The sequence below is a fragment of the Typopeltis vanoorti genome, chromosome 12 (genome assembly GCF_054136105.1).
Source record: "Typopeltis vanoorti isolate ZY-2024b chromosome 12, IOZ_Tvanoo_1.0, whole genome shotgun sequence".
Taxonomy (NCBI): Eukaryota; Metazoa; Arthropoda; class Arachnida; order Uropygi; family Thelyphonidae; genus Typopeltis; species Typopeltis vanoorti.
This window is the reverse complement of record NC_143560.1, coordinates 122,855,573-122,882,782: the sequence shown is the minus strand read 5'-3', so window position 1 is coordinate 122,882,782 and position 27,210 is coordinate 122,855,573. Positions and strand designations below refer to the sequence as shown.

At 35.1% G+C, this 27,210-nt stretch overlaps 1 protein-coding gene across 4 annotated transcripts in view; it reads right to left on the bottom strand.

Annotated features, from left to right (window-relative positions):
- Positions 1 to 27,210, bottom strand: part of LOC150101196 (UDP-N-acetylhexosamine pyrophosphorylase-like) — a 176,753-nt gene that overhangs the window by 16,319 nt on the left and 133,224 nt on the right. For all 4 annotated transcript variants that reach the window (XM_090401150.1, XM_090401148.1, XM_090401151.1 and 1 more), the window contains exons 7-8: positions 26,269 to 26,403; positions 10,848 to 11,033 (exon numbers count right to left, since the gene is read on the bottom strand). In XM_090401150.1, coding sequence (XP_090257276.1) covers positions 10,848 to 11,033; positions 26,269 to 26,403 — 321 coding nt within the window. The remainder of the gene's footprint in view (positions 1 to 10,847; positions 11,034 to 26,268; positions 26,404 to 27,210) is intronic.

Genomic DNA, 27,210 nt, shown 5'->3' with positions numbered 1-27,210 from the left:
GAACATGACTTCCACACAGAGAAACCAGTCTTCATGCCATGACGTGGCCTAACAGTGCCCCTCACATACCACTACTCGGAATCTCTCTCTCTCTCTCCAGGCACGATCTGGCAGAGTATATGGCAGCAGGACTATGCAACAGTTGACGGGAAGCCTCCTGACTTGTTACGAACAGGTTCAGACCTCTGCACTGACTAGCAATCGACGTGTGGTACCACCATTTTAATTGCTATACCCTCGAAATGGAGGAGTTTTTGGGTCTCTAAGTATGTTAGTAATATAATGAAGGATATCACTCACACTGCACAAAGAAGAAAGGGGTGAGTGGGGAACAGAAATTGGAATCCTTGTTTTGGAGAACAAACATGTATTTGCCACTTCAGACCTCCAATAAACTGGGCTATGAAGAACATCTACCACCTAGTGTCTAGTTGGCATTTCCTCCAACTAAGAAGATTGTAGCAGGAATACCCGCTGGTTTCACCAGAAATCCTTTTGTGGATGTAGCATAACATTTATCCACTTTGGTTATAATAAATCTTTTATTCTGCTATACTGATGATATATTAATCATTACATTTCTAACAGTCATAATCAGTAAGATGTATTCTACTGAAAACTTGGATTTTTTTCATTAGCTTTCAAAAATATTATGAAAGCTTTTAACTATCTTCCCTTCCCCCTCTTTTTTTTTTTGCTATGACTTCAAAATATCACAGTCAACAGTTCAATGTTTAAAATTTAAACTTTGAACTGTTTAAAATGTTTGAACTGTTCAAATCCCCCTAGATCCATGTTACATTGGATGAAATATATTTGCATCTTTGAATAAAATTTTATATTTTTTCTACACGTGTAAACTATACAAGTATCTATAAATGGTATTCATAACAATTCCTGAGATAGATAGATGATAAATTAATTTTGTTGTTAGATGTTCAAAAAATAATTTTTTTGAGATACTTGCCAGAGCATTAAAATTTGTCATTGGAAGTTTATTTTCCACTTGGTTAGACTATAATAAATTTAGTTTAATCCTTTACCCAAGTGTAGGCAAACAAAGTTTGCACCTGAAGTAGTTCAGGACTGAGGCAACTCGTAGTAAAGGTTGACCAAGCTCTCATCACTCCTTGTCTCAGTATCTCCCATAATGCAAATCACATCTCCTTGCAGACATGTATTAAACTATGCATTAAGGGAAGGGCCACTACCCAGACTGGTTTTGACCTTGAAATCTCGTCAGTGGGAGGCAGACCCAGAAGTGGTGATACTAAGGCAGAAACAATGGAGAGGTCATATTTACCTTTACTACGAGTTGCCTCAGTCCTGAACTACTTCAGGCGCAAAACTTTGTTTGCCTACACTTGGGCAAAGGATTAAACTAAATTAATTAAAATTTGTCATTGGTTTATAAGTACAGAACGGTAAGCAGCAGCAAAAATGATGAACAGTTTTATATATGTTAAATCACCTATAAAAGTTGTAAACCTGGTACTACTGGTGAGCCGAAGGTCAGATTACCTATAAACTCATTGCAGGCTTCTCATTAGCAGGTTTAGTCTCATGCCAGATGATGAAATTCATCTTCCTTCTGACAGCAATTGTAAGGCAGGATTTGAACCTACAGCCTGTTAGTTAGAGCAGATATGCTATTGACTGAGCCAACAAACCATGAGGTATGATTTACATTTTGAAAAATGTAAATCATGCCATGTGGTTTATTATTTGAAACTCTTAGCATCATCAGTTGGAAACCAGCTACTGAATGGAACAGTTTACTTCTCCCTTTGTCTTGCAAATGCAAATTGAACACTGTGAGTGTCAAAGTGATATGATACATCGAAGTAGAAAAAAGCATCAAGTTTTATCTTGTTACTCTTTAAATTATGACTGTTTCTTCTTTTATTGGTTATAGCCTGAAACAGATACTTCTGACATCTAAAGATCTAAACTAACTCTCAAGGAACATTCAAAGAATTTTAATACTTTCTGAATAAGCTTTTGTCACTACTGCTTTAAGTCACCCATGCCATGTGCAAGCAGAGTCAAGAGTGAATTTGTGTTGAATATTGAAAAAAAAAAAAAAAATCAAATCGACTTTTTTAATAATTTAATTTAGGTTTATAAATAGATAATTAAAAAATAAGAAATTGAAGATTTTTCAAAAAAGAATTACTTAATGGTCAAAATTAGGCAACTGTGGTACCCTAAACAGCCTGCAAGGAATGTGAAGAATCAAGATCTGCTAGGTCTTGCTTGATCTTCATGTTCCAAGCAGAACCAATGCCCAACTCTCACCTTCATGTGGTGTGCTTTGCTGCTAGGTATTGACCTGAATACTGAACAAAAGATGGACCATCAATTTAGGACTCAGCCACCCAAATTATATTCTGCACTGAGAAGAACAATAAAAAAAAAAATGGTGGCCACTATCAAAATAAGATGCATAAAAGGAAAAGAGATGGGGATAAGAAAGAAATTGGAGCAATACCACATCCATACAATAGGTATTATCAAGACAAAGAAGAGAAAAAAAATAGGCAAGATACTTCCAAATAACTGTGAGATGCCATCATCATCATCATCATCAAATTCCTGCCATGTACCCTCAAGGGGTGTACAGGATATGACAGTACTACATGAAAAAATTACTTCATTACTAACTTCCTATCTACAATTTTCCTCCAAATCAGTCTGTTACTTGTCAAGACTCCAACATTATCAGATCTTATATTTCTATCATCTAAGGCACTTTGTACCGTATCAATCCACCTATATCTTGGTCTTCCTCTGGGTCGTTTTCCTGCCAACCTGGCAGAGAACACTTGTTTTGCTAATCTTTCCTCTGCCATTCTATTTAAATGACCATACCACCTGAGATTAGCTCTGCAAATGCATTCCTGCATGCTGACAACGTCCAGTTCTTTCCTAATATCCTCATTTTTAATATGATATTGCCATTGATGCCATCTGTTCATGCCTCGAATCTTTCTCAGGACTCTCATATCTGCGGTCTCTAGTCTTTGGTCAAGTGTTTTACTTCTGACCCAGCTCTCAGATCCATAAGTTAAAACTGGTTTGAACACTGTCTTGTATATAGTTAATTTAGTGTTCCGACTAATTTCTCCCTTACTCCATATGAATTTATTCAATTGACTTCCCACCATACCAGCTTTGCTGATTCTGTTGTCTATTTCTATATTTAATTTACCATTTTCAGTAAAAATTGTGCCTAAGTAGCTGAAATGTTTTACTTGTTCCACAGGTTCTCCATTCACAACACAGTTGACATTTTCAATGATTCTGCCTATTTTCATTGTCTTTGTCTTTTTATTGCTGACCTTCATACCATATCTATTACAACAGCTATTCAATTTAGTCAGAGAATCTTGCAGACTTGTAGCTGATTTATTTAGAAGTATAACATCATCCGCATAAAGCAAAGAGCTGACATTAACATCTCCAATTTTGATATCAGGTTTAATACCACTTTCCTTCATAATGTGATCCATATAGATAATGAATAACAGAGGGGATAATGTACATCCTTGTCTCACACCAGATTTAACATTAAACCATCTTCCTGTACTTCCTTCAATTCTAACTACTGACTTACAACTCAAATAAAGACTAAGTATTGCTTAATATAATGCCCCATTGACACCATATAACTGCAGCGTACTGAATAGCTTCTCTCTTGGCACCTTGTCATATGCCTTTTCCAAATCAACAAAACTTAAATACAGATCTTTGTTATATTCCCAGGCTTTCTCGACTATTTGTCGTAAACTGAAGATCTGATCCTGACAGCCTCTATTTGGCCTCTATCTGAATCCAGCTTGTTCTTCACCAAGCTTTTCTTCCACAATTCTTCTCAACCGTTTCTCAAGTATATCGTGGCATCTGTGAGATGCCACGTTCAGAAATAATGATAAGGGAAAGGAAAGAACAGCTAAAGTATTCAATACTAAATGATACTTGAAATTGTCTACCTTGATGGGCAAGCAAATTCAAGCAGAGATGGGAAATTGCACAATGAGATTTTTCTATACCAAAGGTCTCAAAGAAAATTCTAGTAAGGGTAGAGAACTTTTTTTTTTTGCATTATTAGAGAGGGGCAGATGACAAATCAAAAAGAATTCTTGTTGGAGACAACAAAAGCACAGTAGGAAATTAACAAAAGAGCAAACCTGATAAAAATAGTATGTGAAAGTGGACTTCTGTACAGGAAATTAAATGATCATTACTAATACTATGTTCTAATATTACTAACACTAAAATGATGTGCATAAATTCATATTTACAGATGCAAAAGACAAGGCATAATGATTATGTGATTGTTGATAGTGGTATTTCAGCAGAGTTCTATATCAGAAAGTATGAAAAAGACTGGAAATAGAAAGTATTTAGTTTCAAACTGAATAATAATAGGTATCAGATAAGCAAGAAACACATTGATGAAATGGAGAAAAATGAATCAAACTTTATATATCAAGAGGCAACATCTCAAGAAAATACTGATTTATTTAGCCAGTTAAAAAGTTAAATCAGTAGGTGCTCTGTGTGTGTGTATGAGAGAGAGAGAGAAAATGCGGAAAAAATATAAGAAAGCTATGTGTAAAAGTAACTAATAGCTAAACAAAAGCCATGAGAAAACATTAGGTAGAACATAGAAAATAAAGATTATGATGGTGGCAAAATGTTCTAGGGGCTGCTGAAAAAAATATCAAATATGATACATGTAACAAAAACTGAAGATAAGGATATTCTCTCTTAATTTTCTAGGATCTGGAAATTAAAAATCTCTGTCTTCAGAAAACCAACCTATGGTAATAGATATCTTTATAACTCTTTACACCATTACAAACCCCCAAAATTAGCTGATAAAGCTTTTGTCAAGAAGTACACACACGCACACCCTCACATACAAGGCTTTAAAGATTTTGTGTTGGCTCACCAATTAGGCAAATATCTCACTCATCAGATGTTTCCAGGTGCACTACCACGTTCAACTATTATATCAAAATCTCATGTTTATTCCTGGAACTAGTTACATAAGCTTTTGTTAATGCCATAACTAATTTTTATCCTGTATAACTACCAGTATTGAAGTAAATATGCTATTTGCTTCAACACTAATAGTTAAGGGTAAAAATTAGCCAGAGCATGTGTGTCTATGAAGAAAAAATTTATCAGTGATATCACATGAGACCATTTATTATTATTAATGTTTTTAGTAAGAATACCATTTGTCTCCACATGTTTGCTTTTAACACTTATAATGTCTTGAAGTCCTTTTATGGAACATAAAACAAACGTTAAAAAAATTCAGTATAATAAACAAAATCAAACCCTTAGCTCTACACAGAACTACATTAGTAGTTCTGTGGAGCTAAGTAGTTCTGTGCAGATTCAGAATCCATCCAAAACACTGTAAGATAGATAGGGCCAGTGATGTAATGATATGGTGACAACTTAGAAAACAATCAAAAAATATTTAGGTTACAATCAATATAATGAAACATTTTGGGAAAATAAATACTTCTTCCTCAGCTTTCCAAGTTTTAATATCCACTATTAATGGTCAAATTCTGAATATTCTAACACTAGGTAAGAAATAAACTAATTACTGCTGACTGTTGTGTATTTCTTTTAGATTGCCATACCACAATTAACTGGTTAGGAAATGCAATTCATTATAAGTACCTGTTTTGTTGATTATCACTGATTTTGTCATAATGGAATGCAACCAATGAGAGAATTAGGATACACATGCCTCATTTTATCTTTAGAGAACTTACCTTGTAGTATGTTCTCTAAAGATAAAATGAACTTACCTTGTGGTATGTTCTCTAAAGATAAAATGAGGCATGGGTATCCTAATTCTCTCATTGGTTGCATTCCATTATGACAAAATCAGAGATAATCAACAAAAAAGGTACTTATAATGAGTTGCATTTCCCAAATAGGTGCAGTAAGTAAGGTAAACATACAAAAACTATTTATGACATAAAACAGAATTAGCACAATGTAAATAAAACTAACTTAACTGAAACTCCTCTTCTGATTTCTTTTTTACTCATCAACTAAAAATTCGCACTCGTCATGGACAAGCAGATGAACACATTTTTCAAACCCTGTGTGTGTGTGTGTGTGTGTGTGTGTGTATTATGTGACCCCACCAACCAAACGTTGCAAATCTGTAATATATTAGTATTATACGATGATCAAAAGTGGCATTAAATCTGATAAAAGAATTGGAGATATTAAACTCAGCTCTTTAACTGCATGATCATGATATTATACTATGCCTGCAGAAATTAAGTGTTCAGTATATTCTCTAACTAAATTAAATAACAGCTAACAAACTGGCAATGAACATAGCAGTAAAAAAGAGGCAACCTATGAAAACGGGCAGAAACTTTAAAAACTACAACTGCATTCTCAATAGGGATCTTATAGAAGATCCCTATTGAGAATAAGTAAAATATTTTAGGCACAATTTTTAGTGATGATAGCAAATTAAATACAGAAATAGAGAAGAGAATAAGCAAAGCTGGTATGGTGAGGAGTCCAGTGAATAAATTTATATAGAATAGGAGTAATAATAGCCAAAACTTTAATCTTGCAGTAAAGTATACAAAACAATCCTCTAAATGATTTTCACTTCTAGATCAAAAATCTACTTTGCCCCATTAAACTTAGAGACAAGAGAGTTAAGATGAAAGAGATGTTTATTTTGGTTGGTACAAATGATTAAGCAGGTGACAAGTGTAGTATGCGAGAAGATATGAAATAGTTGCTATTGCATGAGAAAAAGAAGAACGAGAAAGTAAAAGTTGTGGGTTTATTGCCACAGTATGACAGAGGTAAGCGGAGACAGAGCTATGATTGCGAATGAGTCAGTGCACGGATTGTGCAGGAGGAATGGTGTGGAGTTTGTGGAGTGAGTTTCATGGAAGGAAGAAGTTATATAGGGTGGATGGCTTGCATCTAAATGGATTTAATGTCAGGAGTCTTGACATTTTGTTCAGTGAGAGTTTGGAAGTACAAAGTCAAAGAAACTAGAATGTTGGGGAGGGATACAGGTGAGTGTGGGTCCAGGCAACCTAGAAGTTAGTAAGTGGAAGAGTGATCACATAATACAAAGTATAGCACTCCAGGTTAACTTTACTTGGCTAAGTAACACAAGATGTAAGGGAGGCGGTGGGATCAAGGGGGGCATTGCAGTTTAAGTATACTAATGCCAGAAGCATTCTGAATAAGGTTGAGAAGTTTTTGGCATTGGTTAGCACAACTTGCCCAAAAAGATATAGGCATTAATGAGGAATTAAAGGCAAAAAAGAGTAGAAGTACATCAGGAGAACAGGGATTCAGAGGCAATCATTTGAGGCTATCTGGTGTGAGACAGAGGCCAACAGGACTAAATATATAATTGGCTGCTGGTGCTATAATCCAAGGAGTGTACGAGAGAACATAAATGACATGCAAATTAGTATGAGGAGTACAGGTCGAGTAATTATTATGGGGATTTCAACTATGTTGACATAGATTGGTTGGAGGAATGGTCACAAGCAGGGAAGAAAATGGAATTTATACAGCTTCTGAAAGATAATTACCTGAGGCAACATGTAATGGAGGAGACAAGAAGTTCAAGAGTGCTGGATCTGATCACTGCACCAGAGAACTTAACACTAACCAATCTAGCTATGCTGCCTCTGCTTGGAGAAGTGATAATTTAGTCTTAATCTGGGAGACTGCCAGACATGCAGAATTTTCTGTTAAGAAGGGATATATGTGGGACTACGAAGCAGGTGATTATGATTATGAGGAGATAGCTTTCAGCAGAGCAGTGGCATAAGAATTTGGAGGGGGAGATGTTGTTGGTGGTGCATGGGAGGTGCTCAACTGGTGTTTGAAGAAAGCAGTATCTGAAATATCTAGAGTCAGAAGGATAAATCAGATAGGAGTTTGATGAATGAATAGCTTCATTAAGCAGGAGTTGCATACAAAGAAAAGGTTGTGGAGGATTATAAAGGATTGGATGATCAGCATGCCCAATGAGCAATATAAAGCACAGGCAAGAAGGGTGACTGGTATGGTAAGGAAGGCCAAAGCTAATTATGAGAGAAAGCTAGCTAATGAGGCCAAAAGAAATCCTAAGGAGTTCTTTTGTTATGCAGCAAGTAAGAGAAGAGGAGGAATGGCTACGGAAGGATGACTAAAAAGTGCTGATGGTGGGGAGGCAACAGAACAAAACCAAATAGTTGAATTACTGAGTGAGCATTTTGCAGGAGTGTACCATCTAGGTGGTGACACTGCAATGCCTGATGTGACATTGATTGATAGGAGAATGGGAGTGCTTAAAATTTTGCAGAACCTCAATATAAACACAGCCATGGGATTAGATGCCATATTGGCCCATGTATTACAAGAACGTATAAAGAAATTATCAGCTCTCTTCTGAACCTCTCTATTCTTAGGGCTTGCTGGAAACTAAGTGGGCTGAATGTATACCATCCAGATTCTTGGGATTTTTATGCCACCATTATTGATAAGATTAGGGTGGTTAATCAAAACTGAACAGGCCTCTTTAAATTTCCGTTCATACCACGTTTTTGTATGATGTAACGAGTAAGCACTTTTGCAATTCAATTTGGTGTACGATGTTAACAGCATGGAGAGGCCTGCTTCACCAAAATTGTTAACTTTAATGTGTTGTCTGTGCTCTTTTTTTTTTCCCCCGATAGGGATTGTACGTCCAGTTTCTCCAGTATAAGGTAAGTTACAGGTGCAATAGAATGCAATAAAATACCAGGATGTGCCATTGGGGAAGAGGATTCTTAGAGGAGTTGATTATGTATTTTAATTTTAAAGGTGGTTTAAAAGTGGCATTAAGATTATAATGGTGTAGGATTCTATTAATTTTTTCTGATAATCCTTTAATATATGGGATAGCTATGGTTTTACTGTAATCTATATTATTTTTTTTATGAAGTTTTATGAAGAATTTTATTAATAGTATTTGTGCTATAGTCATTAATTATAAATGTATTGCTAATAATTTTAAATTCTTGTTTAAGAGCTTGTTCATTAGAGCAAATTGTTATAGCTCTGTTTTTGAGGGTGTTAATGACTTCTAATTTTTGCGAAGGATGGTGATATGAGTTAGCATGCGTATATTGGCTGTTATGTGTAGGTTTGCAGTAAATAGTGAAGGATAGACAGCCTGAGGGAAGACGTGTGACTAGTGTATCCAGGAGGGAGCTAGTTCTGATTTCCAATTTGAATAGTAAATTGCGTGTGCTCATGTTGTTTGTTCAGGTGGCTAAGGAATGTGTTTAAAGTTTGTTGACCGTGTGGCCAGATAATGAAAACATTGTCAACGTATCTAAGCCACACTGTAGGTTTTAGAGTAAAGGAATCAAGAGCACTTTGTTCAAAAGCTTCCATATAAAAGTTAGCAATTGGGGGGATAGTGGTGAGCCCATACCTGTACCTTCTTTTTGGTAAAATTTATTTTGCTACACGAAGTAACCAGAACATAGTACATGGACAAAGAGGGCTGTAATGTTGGGCATAAATTTGTTCTGTAGGAGAAGAATTGTATCAGTGATTGGGATATTTGTGAAAAGGGCAGAAACGTCAAACTGACTAATAAATCATCTCTGCCGAGTGTTATGATTTTAATTTTGTTTATAAAGTGTTGTGTGTTCTTAACATAGGAGAGGAAATGACCTGCCAACTCCTTGAATGTTGACGCTAATTTCTTGGCTAGTTGATAATTAGGGCTGTCCCTATTCCTTCAACTATTGACCAAAGCAGAACGCTATGCTTGTACACCTTGGGAACACCATATATTCTGGGAGAACGGGCGTAATGGGGTATAAGTTTTTTAACAGTGTCTGACGGCCAACAAGTGACAGACTTAAGTAATTTCACAGTTTTTTCTATATCCTGTTCGTTGGATTATAGTTCACAAGCTTATAGGTGTTGTTATCGGAGACTAGTTGATGATTCATCTTTAGCATGCCATGTAGATTGTAGTGCAGCTTGTTTCTTTGTATATATATATATATATATATATATATGGATATACTCCAGATGATGACCTTAATGTGATGGTCGAAACGTTGAGTGTTTATTTTGGTTTATATTAAACTAAAGTTTTACTCTAACACAGCAGTTGTTTCCATAATTTTCATGAAGCATATAAGTTAGTTAAAGGGTTTTATAGGATTGACACTGAAGACTTTTTTCAGTACAATAGCAAGAAGGGAAAGAACAAGGAATCACCAGGAGAAGTTGCAAAAAGAGTGTGGTTAGCAAAGGTGTTAGGACTAAGTTTTTTTTTTTTTTTTTTTTTTTTTTTTTTTCACTTGGAGGGTGAATGGGTTGCCAGAGATGGATTTGGGTCCTTCATCAGTGAATAAGTTTAAGAAGTATGATAGGTATTTTGTGAATGATGGCTAGTGTGGGAATAAATGGATCTCCCATGATGAGTCTTCTGACTCCATGGAGATATCTGTATAACAATAATAACAGCAACACACACACACACAAAACATAGTAATTTATATCAAACATAGTAATGATATCAATGATTATACTATGGCTTCTTGTACGAGCTCTGTCTGTATTCAGAGAAATCTCAAATATATTATAATTTCTTCATTTACAGATGACAAAATCATATGAATTGAAAAGTTTAGATATTTTCATGAACACCATGCAGGATGGAAAGAAGTGAAGCATAATTTTCAATGTACACCAAAAATGGAGAGAAGAATAGAGATCACATGGCATTCATGGAAAAAAAAAAAAACCTGCAGAGTTCATAAACGTACCTTGGAATAAGTGGTATTGTAGCATTATCTTCATCTATGAACTTTCCACCTGCATTGAGCACATAACGCTGATGCAAGCTGAAGAGAGCATGACGAGCAGTGGTAGGCGTGTCTTTTTGAGCACCATCAGCATTCTTCAGAGGTGAAAACTCATCTTCTCTTAGAACTTCCCATACTACAAATCGGCTAAATGCAAAACCAAAGAAATATAATTATGCTATTATCTTGTTGAATTAATGAAAAAACTATACATTCAAATATCACATCACTGTTAATGGATATTTAACACAAAACACTATTCAAATGACACCGGATAGTGCTTTGTGTTATATTCATCGAGTGATTAATAGTTTCATTATGTACTGTTCTTTTAAGGATAATTACATATATGCCAGAGGCTGTTCATCCTATAATGCTCTGCATTGTCAATGGAAAGCTGAACAGGGAAAATAGGGTAAAGAGGGCAAATAGCAGGTTTGGTGAGTTTAGAGTTGGTCTGTAAAAGGATGTATGGTAGCTGCTACCCATGTTTCAACAGGCTTAGTGGAAAGCAGAGAAATGATGGATGCCAGTTCAGTGCAGCAGCATCTGCAAAAGTACAACAGAAAAGACAGAAGACTAAAAACAGACTGTCTGTGAGATCAGCCAGATTGCTCTCCAAACAGCATCAAGAATTTTCAGGAAGGTCCTTGGTGCACTGTCCCAAACATAAGAACAGTATTCTAAGTTTAGGCAGATATGAGATTTGTACATAGCTGGGTAAGTGAGAAACAGCATCTTCTGCAGAAAAGAATGCCAAATGTTTTAGAGGTTGAAAAAGCTACTGATGAGCAACATTTCTGTCAGGAAAAGTTAGCAGTAAATGCTAATCCAATAGAGATCTGATCCTGTTTAGCGATTTTAGCATCACCATGGGTAAGAGAAGGTGAAGTGAAATCTTTTTGTGAAGCAGGAGGTGGCTGTGTGGAAAGCAGGGATATGTTTTTTAACAATAAAGGTGACTAGATTATCCTCAGTTAATCAAAAAATCATGAACATTTGGTGTTTAAGGTCCTGGCTACAGAAGATTTTGAAATTTGGGATGTCTGGGTACTGCCAAATATCAAATAAGTTGGAGAAATACAGTATGCTATATTCATTATGGATATAGCTAATGGTCAGAGAGAAAGTCACTTTATATAAGAAAAAGAGAATGATAGAGTCTTGGAGCAACCCTACACTGGTGAAAAAGTCCAAAGAGAAGAATCATCCCTTTTTTTGATGAGGTAGGCTTCCTCTCTACCAGGATGTGCAGCATATGACTAGAGAAGAAACTGGTTGGTTAGTGGGTTGGCTGATGGTTTATTGGCATTAGGACAGCAAAAGTCATACTGCACCATTACATGGTTACAGTTGTATACAAATTAATAAAAAATAAATAGCTAAATAAATAAATAACATGTTATGTAAAAGAAACACATTAAATAAAAAATTATCAATACCATATTCAAATAATTTATGATCACGTGTATTTATATAAATTAATTATTTTTAAAATGTTAAAAACTTCATGCAATTTGTCCAGGTCTAACAAGATTTGGCTGAGAATATATGGCTCTACCAGATTAGTAAAAATTGTATTTCTTTCTCGAGTAAAGTGCTGACACTTCACCAGAAAATGGCAAATGGTAAGTTGAATGTCACTGTTCACATATAGGTGGATAATCAGTCCTTAATAGCCAAGGATGAGTTAAGATATCAGTGTGACCTATGTGAAGCCTAACAAGAACAACTTCCTTTCCTCTGTTTCTGTGTTGACTAGACTGCCAATGCTTAATTTCAGGCTTAATCTCATGCAATTTATTTGTCAGTGCTTCCTGCAACATGATTGTCATTGATTAATTAGTTCTGCTCATATTAATGTTGGTATTCTGTATACAGGACTAACAAACTGTACAAGAAAAAAGGATCTAGCAGCTGTATCTAGGGTCGCATTTCCCTTAATTCCAATGTCGCTGAGTATCAAGCACAACCGAACATCAAAATTAAGGATCTTCATTTTATACAAATAATTGTAGAACATCATAAAGCACTGGAAAGATTGTATACAGGCTTAAACAACTCAAGAAGTGTGTATAAATTAAGTATTTTTGGTAGTATTTTCTTTTATGTGTACAAGTGCAAGCTGAATTACATACAGTTCAGCAATGTGGTTACTGTATTCAAATGGACTGCAACAAACAGAAATAAGGTGGTTAGGCAAAACAGCATCATAGCCAACAGAGGTCTAAGATCTTGAATGTTAAAGAAACTGGCAATTCAATTACAGAGAGTAGAAAGTAAATCAATGGATATCAATTTGCTGATAAGCCTTGATGCGAGACCTATTCAAATACTCCGGAAGAGCAACAGCATGGGTTTCTCCAAACCTTTCCATGTCATATCACATGTCTAGAGGTTCTGTAAGTGAGAACATCTGCCATGAAACTAGAATGGCAGAATCAGTATATATCCTTACTATCTGAAAACTCACCACTGATTAACTGGTGAATTTTCAGATAGTAGGGAAATATACTGTTGATGACTTTCTCCATTACTTTAGAGAGAACCAAGACAAAGGCAATGGGTCAGTAGTTTGAAGGAAGATTATCTCTTTTCTTTTCTTTCTAGAATGAACTGAATGTAGGTGTTTCCATGTGCTGTGACAGATGCTAGATGAGTATTAAAAAAAAAAAGTGTAAATGACAATATAAGATACGTGTTGGTTCTAGAGTGCAACTTTTTAAGTATAACTGAGGAAATACCATTAGGATAAAAGGGCTATTTGGTATGTGGATTATTTAAGATTCTTCTGACATCTTTTAAACCAAAAGACTACAGGAGGCATGTGGTGCACTGTTTCTAGTATGGTAGAAGGTGCATTGATCACCTATGTAAGAGAAAGCTGGATTAGAAAAACTGAAGATGAGCTTCTGGCATCAGTTTACATCAACTAAAGATAAAGCTGAAACATGGTGCCATTTGGAAGAGAGAGGGGGTGAGTAGAAGTTGTACTCAACAGCTTTTGCAAAGGAGGAGAAAGGATGACTTCCATTTGTACAGGAGGTAAGTTTTCTGCATTTCACTTTTTAACATTCAGAATTAGATTTGTTGAGAGGTTTTGTATTTGTATGCTTCAGTTGTAAGTAGAGAATAATTCTGGTTATCTAAGTGACTACTGCATACTGAATTTTTCTACTTGTCTGCCTTGGCTACTTGTTGTTAAACCATGAGTGGGAATTTGGAATAGAGAAATGAAGGTACTTATTCCAGTGATGTTAATTTCAATAAGATCTTGAAGCGAGTGTTAAGATCAGAATTGTGAATGCAGAAGTATGACCAAGGAAAGGAAGAGCAGAAGTCCTGGAGATTATTTGACTTGGCACTGTTGTAGTGCCAAAGTACACAAGATGGAGAATAACTGAATGAATAGCATTCTGTGGAAGAGGAAATATGCACAAGATTATGGTCTGAGTTACTGGGAGAAGGGAGAGAGATGATCTCTATGGTATAGTCAGAAGAACTGGATAAAAAAAGATCAAGAGGGCTAAGAGAGTAGCAAGGGTTTTCTAGTTGGCACTGAACAATTTGCTTTAGATCACTGCTTATAGTAAATCCAGTTTGGTTAGTGGAAATGGAAATGGGAAGTTGTGGACAATGAGGAATGCTGACAGTTAAGCTTCAGAGATAGAAAACTGAAGAAGGTGATTTTTCAGAATTATAGTATAGTAAAGGCAGCAAACAAGTGTAATTTTTTTTTTGTTATAGGAGTCCTACCAAGAAAGGTTTTTGTAAACCTATAGCACATTCATACCATGGGTAAGATAAGGATTTTTTACCTTAATTTTATATATATTTTTATTTTAATTTATTTTATACAGTTGGGGAACCCTTCTCTAGACCACATGAAATGTTTTTCAAGTCACTTCATGCCTTTAATAAACTGGGCAGTGGTCTAGCACTGGTTAATGAAATTCATCTCCCACCTAAGGATAATCATAAACATTCATGCCTACAGCAAGATTTGAACCTGCAGCCTGTTGATTGGAGAGTACACGTATGCTAACTAGGAACTAGGCTGGCTGATTAAATAGGGTAACCCAGAATTTTTTATCTTAAACTAGAGGTCTGATACAGAGGATTTCAGATTTGGTCTGTACCATCAAATTGCAGAAAGGCAGAAGTGTCACCTTTGTGGCAGAAGGAATCAGATTTTAATTTAAACGGTCAAGACTGGATGTTTGAAAATGATAATGTATATAATTTATATTTGGTTTATGCTGTGAATGTTGGTAAAGTAGATGTTGACATTTTTTAAATGTAATTTTATAATTTTTTGGTTTTATTTTTGGAAGGATTTTTTTTAAATCTGTAATGACACCATGATTGACTGCTATTATCATTTAATTTGGTGATTACTTAAAATTAAGTAAGTGTATGCAGTGAGAAAAACATGTCTCTGGAACATGTCACAGATACAGAGAATAACCCAAGGGTGCCAAGGTTGTACAAAAGAAGAGTCAGGCATACTGTGACTGGCTTGCATCCAAATCTCAATCTTTCTATACAGCCTAAACCAAAGTTGGGAATAGATGCAAGAAAATTATCACCATGTTGAAAACTGATTTTGAGAGAGCTAAAACTTGCATGGGGTGCTTAAGGGTCAAAGCTGTATAACTGAGAGGAGACCTCCACATAGCCTTTAAAGGAATGCGGAGAACCGACCACGGCTTCTGACCTAATGTCCAATCCTCACCTTCTCGTGGTGCACCCTGTTGGGTATCTACTTTGATACTGAACGAACGAGGATGGGCTGGCAATTTGGGATTTAGCCGACCAAATTGTATTCTTATTGGTTAAACCAAAATAAAAAAATGATGGTACAACATGACAAAATTTCATGCCGGCTGGGGCGTCGCCCGGTTAAACAAGGCCCCCGTTGTTTTCGCCAGGGAACCAGGGCGAACAGCGAAAAGTCAGCTACTGGAACAAATCTGAAAACAAACCCCAACTCAACATCACCAGAGTTAAAGATCGGTACTATCAACGTAAGAAGCCTGAATGGCAAAGAAATGGAGCTAGCTGAGGAATTAGATAAGTACCAGATCGACATAATAGGGGTGACTGAAACAAAAAAGACCAAAACTGGTGAGCTCTTTCTGAGCAATAAATACAAAATGTTATATTCAGGCAATGACAATCAAGGAAAAGAAGGAGTAGCCATAGTATTCAACACAAAATACGAGGCTAATCTTCTTGAATGGCAGTCAGTCTCAAGTAGAGTAATGTGGGCAAATATGAGAATGGGGAACTGGACAATGAGACTTATATGTGCCTATGGTCCCACAGAAGGTTCTACTAAGGTAGAAGTGGAGGAATTTTTTGAGGCTCTAGTGAAAGCTACTGACACAATTAAAAAGGAAAAGTTGGTCCTTGTTGGGTATCTAAATAGCAAAGTAGAAAGTGATTGTCAGACATACAAAAATATTTTGGGAAAATTTGGAGAAAAGAGCAAAGCTAATAATAATGGCAAATATCTGTTGGATTTCTGCTCAGGACATGGACTGGTTATTACTAACACCATGTTCCAACATAAAAATGTGCACAAATTCACATGGAGAGAAGAGGCAGGGAATAAGAAAAGTCTCATTGACTATGTTATTCTTGATAGTGATGTTTTCTCCCTGGTGCAGGACACCAGAGTGTTCAGAGGATTTGAAATTGGAAGTGATCACTATTTAGTCTTGAGCAGGATAAAATTGAATTTCATATTGAAAAGAATGACATGTAAGAAAGTTTTAAAGCGAATAAAAGTTGAGCAGCTCTCAGATGTGACCTGTGGACTAAAATACACAAAAATTATTGAAAGAAAAATGAAAGAGTTTGAGAACAGGAACCAATCCTTGGAGATTCAGTGGCAAGCCTTGAAGAAAGCCCTGATTGATTCAGCTAGAGAGGCATATGGTGAAGTTGTCTGCAAGGATAGAAAAATTAGAACTCCATGGCAGACACAGGAAGTTAAAGAGGCAGTGAAGGAAAAGAAGAAAGCATATCAAAAGTTCCTGGCAAATAAGTCAGCTTGTGCTCTTAGAGAGTACAGAGACAAATGTAAGAAAGCTAAACAGTGTGTAAAACTAGCTAAACAAAAGTAATGGGAGGACTTTGGCAAGAATATAGAAAATAAATATCAAGAAGGTGGCAAAATGTTCTGGAGGTTGTTGAAGAAGCTTAGGAATGGAGGAAAGAGTGCTGTAAAAGGAATTAGAGATGATAAAGGTGAAATGAAAACAGGAGAAAAAGATATCCTTGAAGTATGGAGTAATTACTTTGAAAAACTGCTAAATGAAACAAGCAGTGATGACAGCACAGTGATAAAAAACACTGACCAGGCATGCAGTCAGGAATACATATCCATACTTGAAGTAGAAAAAGCCATCAAAGGCTTGAAATGTGGAAAGGCAGCAGGAGTAGATGATATTCGACCAGAAATGCTGAAGTATGGTGGTATAAGAGTCTTACAGTGGCTGCACTGCATAGTTCAGAAAGCCTGGACAGAGGGACGAATTCCCGATGATTGGAATAGAGCTCTCATAGTACCCATATATAAAAAGGGAAATAAAACTGAATGTGAGAATTACAGAGGTATTTTCCTACTGAGTGTTCCTGGCAAGATCTATGCAAGTATACTTGAGAAACGGTTGAGAAGAATTGTGGAAGAAAAGCTTGGTGAAGAACAAGCTGGATTCAGGCCAAATAGAGGCTGTCAGGATCAGATCTTCACTTTACGATAAATAGTCGAGAAAGCCTGGGAATATAACAAAGATCTGTATTTAAGTTTTGTCGATTTGGAAAAGGCATATGACAAGGTGCCAAGAGAGAAGTTATTCAATACGCTGCAGTTATATGATGTCAATGGGGCATTATATCAAGCAATACTTAGTCTTTATTTGAGTTGTGAGTCAGCAGTTAGAATTGAAGGAAGTACAGGAAGATGGTTTAATGTTAAATCTGGTGTGAGACAAGGATGTACATTATCCCCTCTGTTATTCATTATCTATATGGATCACATTATGAAGGAATGTGGTATTAAACCTGATATCAAAATTGGAGATGTTAATGTCAGCTCCTTGCTTTATGCGGATGATGTTATACTTCTAAATAAATCCGCTACAGGTCTGCAAGATTCTCTGACTAAATTGAATAGCTGTTGTAATAGATATGGTATGAAGGTCAGCAATAAAAAGACAATGAAAATAGGCAGAATCATTGAAAATGTCAACTGTGTTGTGAATGGAGAACCTGTGGAACAAGTAAAACATTTCAGCTACTTAGGCACAATTTTTACTGAAGATGGTAAACTAAATATAGAAATAGACAACAGAATCAGCAAAGCTAGTATGGTAGGAAGTCAACTGAATAAATTCACATGGAATAAGAGAGAAATTAGTTGGAACACTAAATTTGCTATATACAAGACAGTGTTCAAACCAGTTTAAACTTATGGATCTGATAGCTGGGTCAGAAGTAAAACACTTGACCAAAGACTAGAGACCGCAGATATGAGAGTCCTGAGAAAGATTAGAGGCGTGAACAGATGGCATCAATGGCAATATCATATTAAAAATGAGGATATTAGGAAAGAACTTGGCATTGTCAGCATCCAGGAATGTGTTAGCAGAGCTAATCTCAGATGGTATGGTCACTTAAATAGAATGGGAGAGGAAAGATTAGCAAAACAAGTGTTCTCTGCCAGGTTGGCAGGAAAACGACCCAGAGGAAGACCAAGATATAGGTGGATTGATACGGTACAAAGTGCCTTAGACGATAGAAATATAAGATCTGATAATGTTGGAGTCTTGACAAGTAACAGACTGATTTGGAGGAAAATTGTAGATAGGAAGCTAGTAATGATGTAATTTTTTCATGTAGTACTGTCATATCCTGTACACCTCTTGAGGGTACATGGCAGGAATTTGATGATGATGATGATGATAAAACTTGCATTCTGCAAAATGGCAGTCATACCTTATGGGCTCTAGCCAAAGCTATTTGGTTGTAACTCCTGCCCAACACTATTACACCCAAATGGTACTAATGCATCATCATCCACAGAAAAAGACAACCTCATGACTTCCTACTTCTCCAATTCTTGGATAGCTGATCATGGTAAATGTCTCCCAAACACTCAACACCATGTTTAACCTTTTGCCAGAAAGTGATTGGAAAAATTTTGCTCACACTGAATACCCAAAAATCTCCTGGCCCTGATGGCATAACTCCAATTGTTGTAAGGTCTGTGCTCTAGAGTGACTCTTTATGCCATCTAAATACTCTTATTCTGGTATGTATCATGTAGTCTGGAAACTAGTCCATATACAACCTATTCTTTACGGACCTGTATAATGCTATGCATTATGGGAAAGGTCACTACCCACACCAGTTTCGATCTTTATTGAGGTCTCATTAGTGGGAATCAAACCAGAAGTGATACCATGACTGTGTTTCAAACAACTGAAATCAGTTGTTTGCATTCTATCTTGTAACAACTGTTTTAAGCCACTGATGATGGTCTATTAATTTCAGACTGAAATATATGGTAGTATATTTAATAAATTCCCTGTGTTGGAGCGGATAGCACAATACCCCAAACCGCACTCCTGCTTATCGTCAGTGGGTAAATAGAGACCCAGTGCCCGGGTTGTATAGCCGGGTCCCCTTCAGGGGTTGGGCGAAGGACGAATCACCCCCTCCCTGTAAAAATTATCTCATTATGGAAACTGCAAATCTGGATGAACAAATGCTCCTGGTGACAGGCATGACTTGCAAGACCCAAGAAGACAGTTATCTAGCCTGGTCTGATGTGGATAACGTATATGATACACCCAGGGGGAAAGCCTTTTGGAACCCTTGTTGTTGAAAGAGTTACTTATTAAGCCACAAAAAATTTTAAAGATTGGATAATGGAATGTCAGAACATTGTACCAGGTAGGAAAAACTAGGCAGGTAACAAATGACATGGACAATTACAAATTAGACATTTTAGGCATCAGTGAACTCAGATGGACAGGTTTTGGTAGCCTTATAACTAAAGACAACAAGACAATATTGTACTCTGGATCAGAGGAGAAGCATGAAAAAGGAGTTGCACTAATATTAAACCCAAAAGTAACCAAAAACCTGATGGAATGGGAACCAGTAAATGAGAGAATCCTAAAAGCCAGGTTCTATTCAAAATTTATCAAACTTTCTGTTGTGCAGGTTTACACACCTACTAATGATGCAGGTGAAGAAATAAAAGAATGCTTTTATGAAGAACTCCAAAAGATAATACTCTATTCCGAAACACAATATGATAATACTCATAGCCGATCTCAATGCAAAAGTGGGTAAAAGGTCATGTGCAGAAGAAAACTCCTTAGGTTTCGAAGCTTGTGGAGACTGAAATGAAAATGGCATGATGTTTGTATCTTTTTGTGAAATGAACAACTTTGTTATTGGAGGAAGTAAATTCAAGCATAAAGAAATACATAAATTGACTTGGATCGCACCGGACAGCAGTACAAGAAACCAAACTGATCATGTTGCTATCAATAGTAAATTCGTAAGATCCATGCTTGATGTGAGACTCAAACATAATGCTGATGTTGGTTCTGACCACTTCCTGTTAGTGATGAAGTTGAAATGAAAACTTCACAGTGTATTAAGAAAGAAAAGAAGTTCAAAAACTGCACTTGATATTGAAAAATTAAAGAAACAAGAGAAAAGTTTGCTTTGGAGATAAAGAACAGATTCAATATATTAGAAATAGAGGAAAATCAAGATGTAACAGTTGAAGACAATAAAGTAGAAGAATATTGGAAAAACTTCAGGAATACCTATAACGAAGTTACTGAAGATGTAATTAGTAAATGAAGAAAAATAAAGAATGGTTAACTGCAGAAACTTGGAAGATCATTGAAGAGAGATGAAGTCAGTGATGAAGTTGAAATTAAAACTTCAAAGTGTATTAAGAAAGAAAAGAAGTTCGAGAACTGCACTTGATATTGAAAAATTAAAGAAACAAGAGAAAAGTTTGTTTTGGAGATAAAGAACAGATTCAATATATTAGAAATAGGGGAAAATCAAGATGTAACAGTAGAAAACAACAAAGTAGAAGAATATTGGAAAAACTTCAGGAATACCTACAATGAAGTTGCAATTAGTAAATGAAGAAAAAAGAAAAATAAAGAATGGTTAACTGCAGAAACTTGGAAGATCATTGAAGAGAGAAAATTCATTAATGAACAATACAAATTCAGAACGATTATATAAGGTACATAGCAATCGCTATGAACTAAATAAAAGTGTAAAGAGAGCTGCAAGAGACAAAAAGAGAAAATATATTGATCAATTAGCAAAAGAAGCAGAACATGGTGCAGATAATGGACAAATTAGACAACTTTATCAGATTATAAAACGAATCAATTGTAACAAAAAAGCAATCCCTTACTCCATTAGAGACAAACAAGCAAAGTTATTGACTCCAAAACTGAAGCAAGATGGAGAGAATATTTTGATGAAACTTTGAATGTAAAGGTAGATACAGGATCTCAGTAGGTGCAAAGTATTACAACTAGTGTAATACCCAGTTTTAACATTTCTGAAGATGAGATTTCGTTGACTGAAGTCAAAGATATCCTGAAGGCACTAAAATGTAACAAAGCATGCAGAAATGATATTAACACTGAAATGTTAAAAGCTGATCTTAACACAACTACTACCAAATTACAAAAATTATACATCGAAATATGGAAGACAGAAAAAATTCCTCAACAATGGAAAGAAGCAGTAATTATAAAAATCCCCAAAAAAGGAGATTTGACCAAGTGTGAAAATTGGAGAGGAATAAGATTTTTCTTGCAGGAATTGGTTTCAATTCCTGCAAGAGTTTTTACAAAAATTTTAATTAATAGATTAAAAAAGGAAATCGAAAATTTATTAAGAGAAGAACAGGCAGGTTTCTGAACTGGTTGCAGAACCATCTAACAAATATTCACTCTTAGAAATATAACCAAACAATGTATAGAATTTTAAGCCCCACTTTACCTAAACTTCATCAATTTTAGTATAGCGTTCAACTCAGTAAATAGAGAGAAACTTTGGAAAATATTAGAAGGATGCAGAATACCTTATAAATTTCTTAACATTATTAAGAATATGTATAATGGCAGCAAGTCTTGCATGGAAGTAGATGGAAAACTTACAGACTTCTTTATCATTGAAACTGGAGTTAGGCAGTGTTGTGTTCTATCTGGTCTATTATTTATAATTTTAATTGATTGGAATATGAAAAACTCAATTAATCATCAAAAGAGAGGAGTATGTTGGGACTTTACATTCACACTGGAAGACCGTGATTTCGCTAATGACATAGTGCTGCTGTCCTCCAAGTTAAATGACTTACAACTAAAAACTGATGACTTTGCTTGCTGTGAAGAAACTGTGGGTCTTCATATAAACAAGAAGAAAACCAAGGTCATGTGAATAAATGAAAAATCAAATAAAGAAATTAAGTTGAAAAATGAAACAATTGAAGATGTTGATACTTTTACATACCTTGAATCGGTAATAAATAAACAAGGCGGCACCGACAAAGACATTTTACAAAGAATTACTAAAGCACAAAATTGTTTCGAGTCATTAAATAAATTATGGAAAGCCTAAAATATTACAGTTAAAGTGAAAATTAATATCTATAAATCTATTGTGCGACCAGTATTGCTATATGGTTGCAAAACTTGGAACTCACCAAAGCACAAAGTAATAAATTGGATATTTTCCAAAACAAATGTTTAAGAAGAATTTTAAAAATATCTTCTTGCCAAATACAATCACTAACGAGGAACTTTTAAAGAAAAGCTTCTCCAAGTCAATAGATGAAGAGATTTGCCTAAGAAAACGGAAATGGACTGGACATATTCTTTGCATAGGGATAAACAGAATTCCCCAAGTAGCACTGAGGTGGCTCCAGAAGGGAGATGATCTAGAGGTCGCCCAAAATTAACTTGGAGAAGAATGATGGAATTCGAAATGAAGGAGGCAAGATGGGCGAGTTGGGTAAAAGCAAGAGCAGCTGAAAGGGACAAGTGCAGATGGAAAACCAGCATTGCAGCCTTATGTGCCAGTAAGCATGGAAAGACTTGATGATGATAATTAATAAATAATACTTTTACCTTGTGTTTTTGTGTATATTGTATAGAACTATGGCAAATAACTAGAAATGATTATACTATAAATTAAAGATGCCATGAAATTATATTCTTGGTTTAATCCTTTATCCAAGCGTAAGCATAGTATACGAGCTGCCCAGTCAATAAAGTTACTTCATGTGCAAACAAAGTTTGCATACACCTGGATAAAGGATTAAACAAGAATATAATTTCTTGGCATCTTTAATTTATAGTATAACCAAATGGAAAAACTTTCAACACCTATCTGAATTAATGAGAATAGGAATATTTCTAGAAGTGAAAAGTGGTATGACAGAGACTACTTCAGGAATGATTTTGATTAATTTAATATGCTGATGAAAGAGTTCAAGGTTTGATAGGGGATGCTGAATTCCATAATGATGATAAAAGGAAAAAGCAATAGCATACAGCAATAATGTTCAGTTGCTTTAACCACGCTACCGGCCAAGACGTCTATAGACGTCAAGTTTATCATGGATGCGAAGTGAATATTAAAATTGTAATACCATTGATATTACATTGAAATATATGATGGATACGAAGCGTATGAAGATGCGTATTTGATCCATAATGGCCGGTAAGGTGGGTAAGATGATTTCAATAGACTAGTGCTAGGAGAGATGATCCAGGAGTTTAACATTTCCAAGTGTAAAGCTGTGTATCCTGGTCAAAGAAAATGGAAAGACATACTGTAATAGTACTTCACTCCAGAATTTGAACGTGAACATTAGAAAGAAGGCAATCTTTAGTAGATACACTTCAAAGGCTGTAAAGTTATCCAGAAAGTTGTCCTTTGTCCATAATGTGAAGGACACTGACAAGTGAGAATAAGCAAGAGTGCCACTGTATAAAGTAATGATTAGTTGACATCTGGATTTCTGTTCTGCTTATATGCATGATTAGTCCAACGGTGACATGATTGAACTACCTTGGGAATGTGTAATATTTGGATAAAGCGAGGTAATAGGCTTGCAGAGTTTGGCAAATAAGAGCAGATGGTCAGATGCATTGCGCAGGGTAACAGGTGGTGGGAGATCTTTGTGTGAGTAATGGAGTGAAAAGTAAAATTTTTTTTGTATAAAGAGTATTGATGAGTGGAGTGGAATGTACTGCTAGTAATAGTAGTAAGTGCACTAGTCAATGCTGATTGTTTTCAAGGCAAGCTATTATAGATATTATAGTCTGCATAAAGTTTAACGTCTTGAAATGAATCTTGCAATTCCATAGAGGGCCTGAAAATAAAACTAATACAAAATACAGTTATTAAACAAACCTTTATACAAAACCAAAATAAAATTTTGTAAGATTTTAATAACATTTTTTTCAGCTCAGGGTTATGTGGTGGTGATTAGTGCTGAAAATATTAAAAATTATTGATATTCATCATGATCATTTTAGAACTTATCATGGATATACATTCTTGATATGCCTGTTAAGGTATACCCCCCTTTTTTTTTGGAATGGATTGGGGGGGGGGGTCTAACCAGTCTTCTTTTACTTTCTGATCATCATCAACATCAAATTCCTGATATGAGTGGATGTGCAGTGATTAAGTATCCTATCAACAATTTTCATCCAAGATGAGTCAATTGGCTCCCAAGATTACAATACTGTCAGACCTTACATCTCACCTTGATCAGTTTTTCTCTGGTTCTTGTTTTCCATTATTATCATCACCACCATTATATTCCTGATATGTACCCTCAAGGCAGTGTACTATGATAATATAACATGAAAGTTTACATTATTAATAACATCCTATTGACAATTTTCCCCAAATTAGTCTGTTATCTGTGAACTCTAATATTGTCAGATCATATTTTCCATCTTCTAAGGCACTTCTAACAGAATCAGGCCACCTAGATTTTGAGTCTTTCTCAGGGTGTTTTCCCTGCCATCAACACCTGCTTTGTTAATCTTTCCTATTCTTTTTAAATGCTATACTACTTGAGATTAGCTCTGCTCACACAATTCTGAATATTTTCAAGTTACTTTACAATTATTTCATTTTTAATAAGATTCTACCACTTATACAATCTATAAACTCCCCTTATTTTTAAAGTCAGTACTTTTATGTCAGTAATCTCTAGTCTTTAGCAAATTATAATGGTTTTGAATGCTGTCTTTATATAGTAGTTCAGCGATTTCACTAATTTCTCTCTTATTTCCATATAAATTTATTCAGCTGGCCCCCTTTCCCAATGACCATATAACTTTGTTTATTCCATTGCCTATTTCCATATTTAATTTGCCATTTTTGCTAAAAACTGTGGCTAAATAATTGAGATTTTTACTCATTCTATACAAGGTTTTCCATTCAGGACATAGCTTTTGGTTTCAATGTTCCTGCCCACTTTTCATATTTTTTGTCTTAGTGAAGGAATCTTGCACACTTGCACTGGATTACTTAGGGGTATAACATCATCTGCATGAAGTAAACAGATGAGATTAACATCACTTTTGAAATCAGGTTTAATGCTGCTTGCAGTCATAATGTGATCCATATAGATGATGAATAATATTAGAGGGAGTGTGTACCCTTGTCTCACACTTGATTTCCATCAAACCAATTTTTTATATACCTCCTTCAATTTTAACTGCTGATATACAACTCACATAAACAATAAAATTACATGATAACCACAGTAATAAAGTTTAATGAAAGTACAGATACTGCATACTGAACGTAACAGTACATCATCATCAGTGTGTAGAAACAACAAGCAAATCAGAGAACAGGAATACAAGGTACATACAACAACTGGTTTACCAATTAAAAATAATTGCTGTGTGCTAGAAATTAATATCAGTATTAATAAATAATATTAAAACTATTTTTGTTGTTTTATAACAAAAGTATTATTTTGTTACATAAAATGAGAATCTCCCAAACTTTTGGGAGAGAGAGAGAGACATATGTTCCAATTCAGGTTATCTGATGTAAAATGGCTTCACAACTTTTGTTGAAAAGGCATTCATATTTAAAACTGCTTATATGGAGATGAGCTTCATCCCACAGGATGCTGTGTTTAGTGTGAATACTATGGTATGGCAAACCATAGTATTCAAATAGTATAGCAGACTTCTAAGGTTTCACATATTCAATGCAGTACAGATGTTCATTAATCCATGGTATAATCATTTTATCTAAAGAAATCTGTGCTTTCACTTACTCTGAATATTCAAATACATCAAATACAAATTTTTCCAATTTTATTCCATTAGGCTTTTCAGGCTTAATTAATTGACCATCATTTCCTACACAAGGTATCTTCTTTTTTGCTATATGGTGTTTAAGTTCTTCTTTACTGGAAAGAAAGAAAGTTAAGAATGAATAATATACATATGAATAAGATCATAAATAAGAATAAAAAAGTAAATAATGGCATACTATTTTTATGAACTTAAAAATGCAGAAACTGCATTTTTAAGTTCATAAAATTGTCATATAAGCAATTTTATGAGAATACAGGTGGATCTAACCAAATAAAAGATTAAATGGAAGTCATCACAACTATGAATTTGGTAATTGCTCATTTGACCTCTCATCACAGAAACCAGTTACCATCCATACTCAATTTAAGTCCAAGTCATAGAGGAAATTGTTTCTCTTCATTCATCCTCCTCACTTCTCCTTACTGCTGTTCTTCAGAATCTCTCTTCACTTGCATTTCCAAAAAGAGTAAAATCTACAGCAATTTCATCATACTACTGATATCTTTTTGTCTTTCTCCTTGGGGTTCCACAATGCCAACATACAACAGAATGAACAACTGGTGTGTATTTGTGAAATCAGTATTAAAAAAAAATGACAATTTCATACACCTCTTCTTGTAATCCATTTAGCAGTGCTTACATAACATGAAGTATGCATTTAATTTCTTAATGAAAGAAAGGCTATCACTAGTATATGTCATTCTGGAGGAAATGTAGGTCATATCTATCTAGTAGAAAAATGAATATATTTTTGTATAACTCCTGTTTTTTATAGCATTTTTGGATTTTTGTTAGTTATCTGATTTGCACGTTTATAGGAATTAAATGAGCATAAACAGATTTTGCAATGCACACAAAAATTTCAAACACAATAATACAATGTTGAAATTTTGTAACCT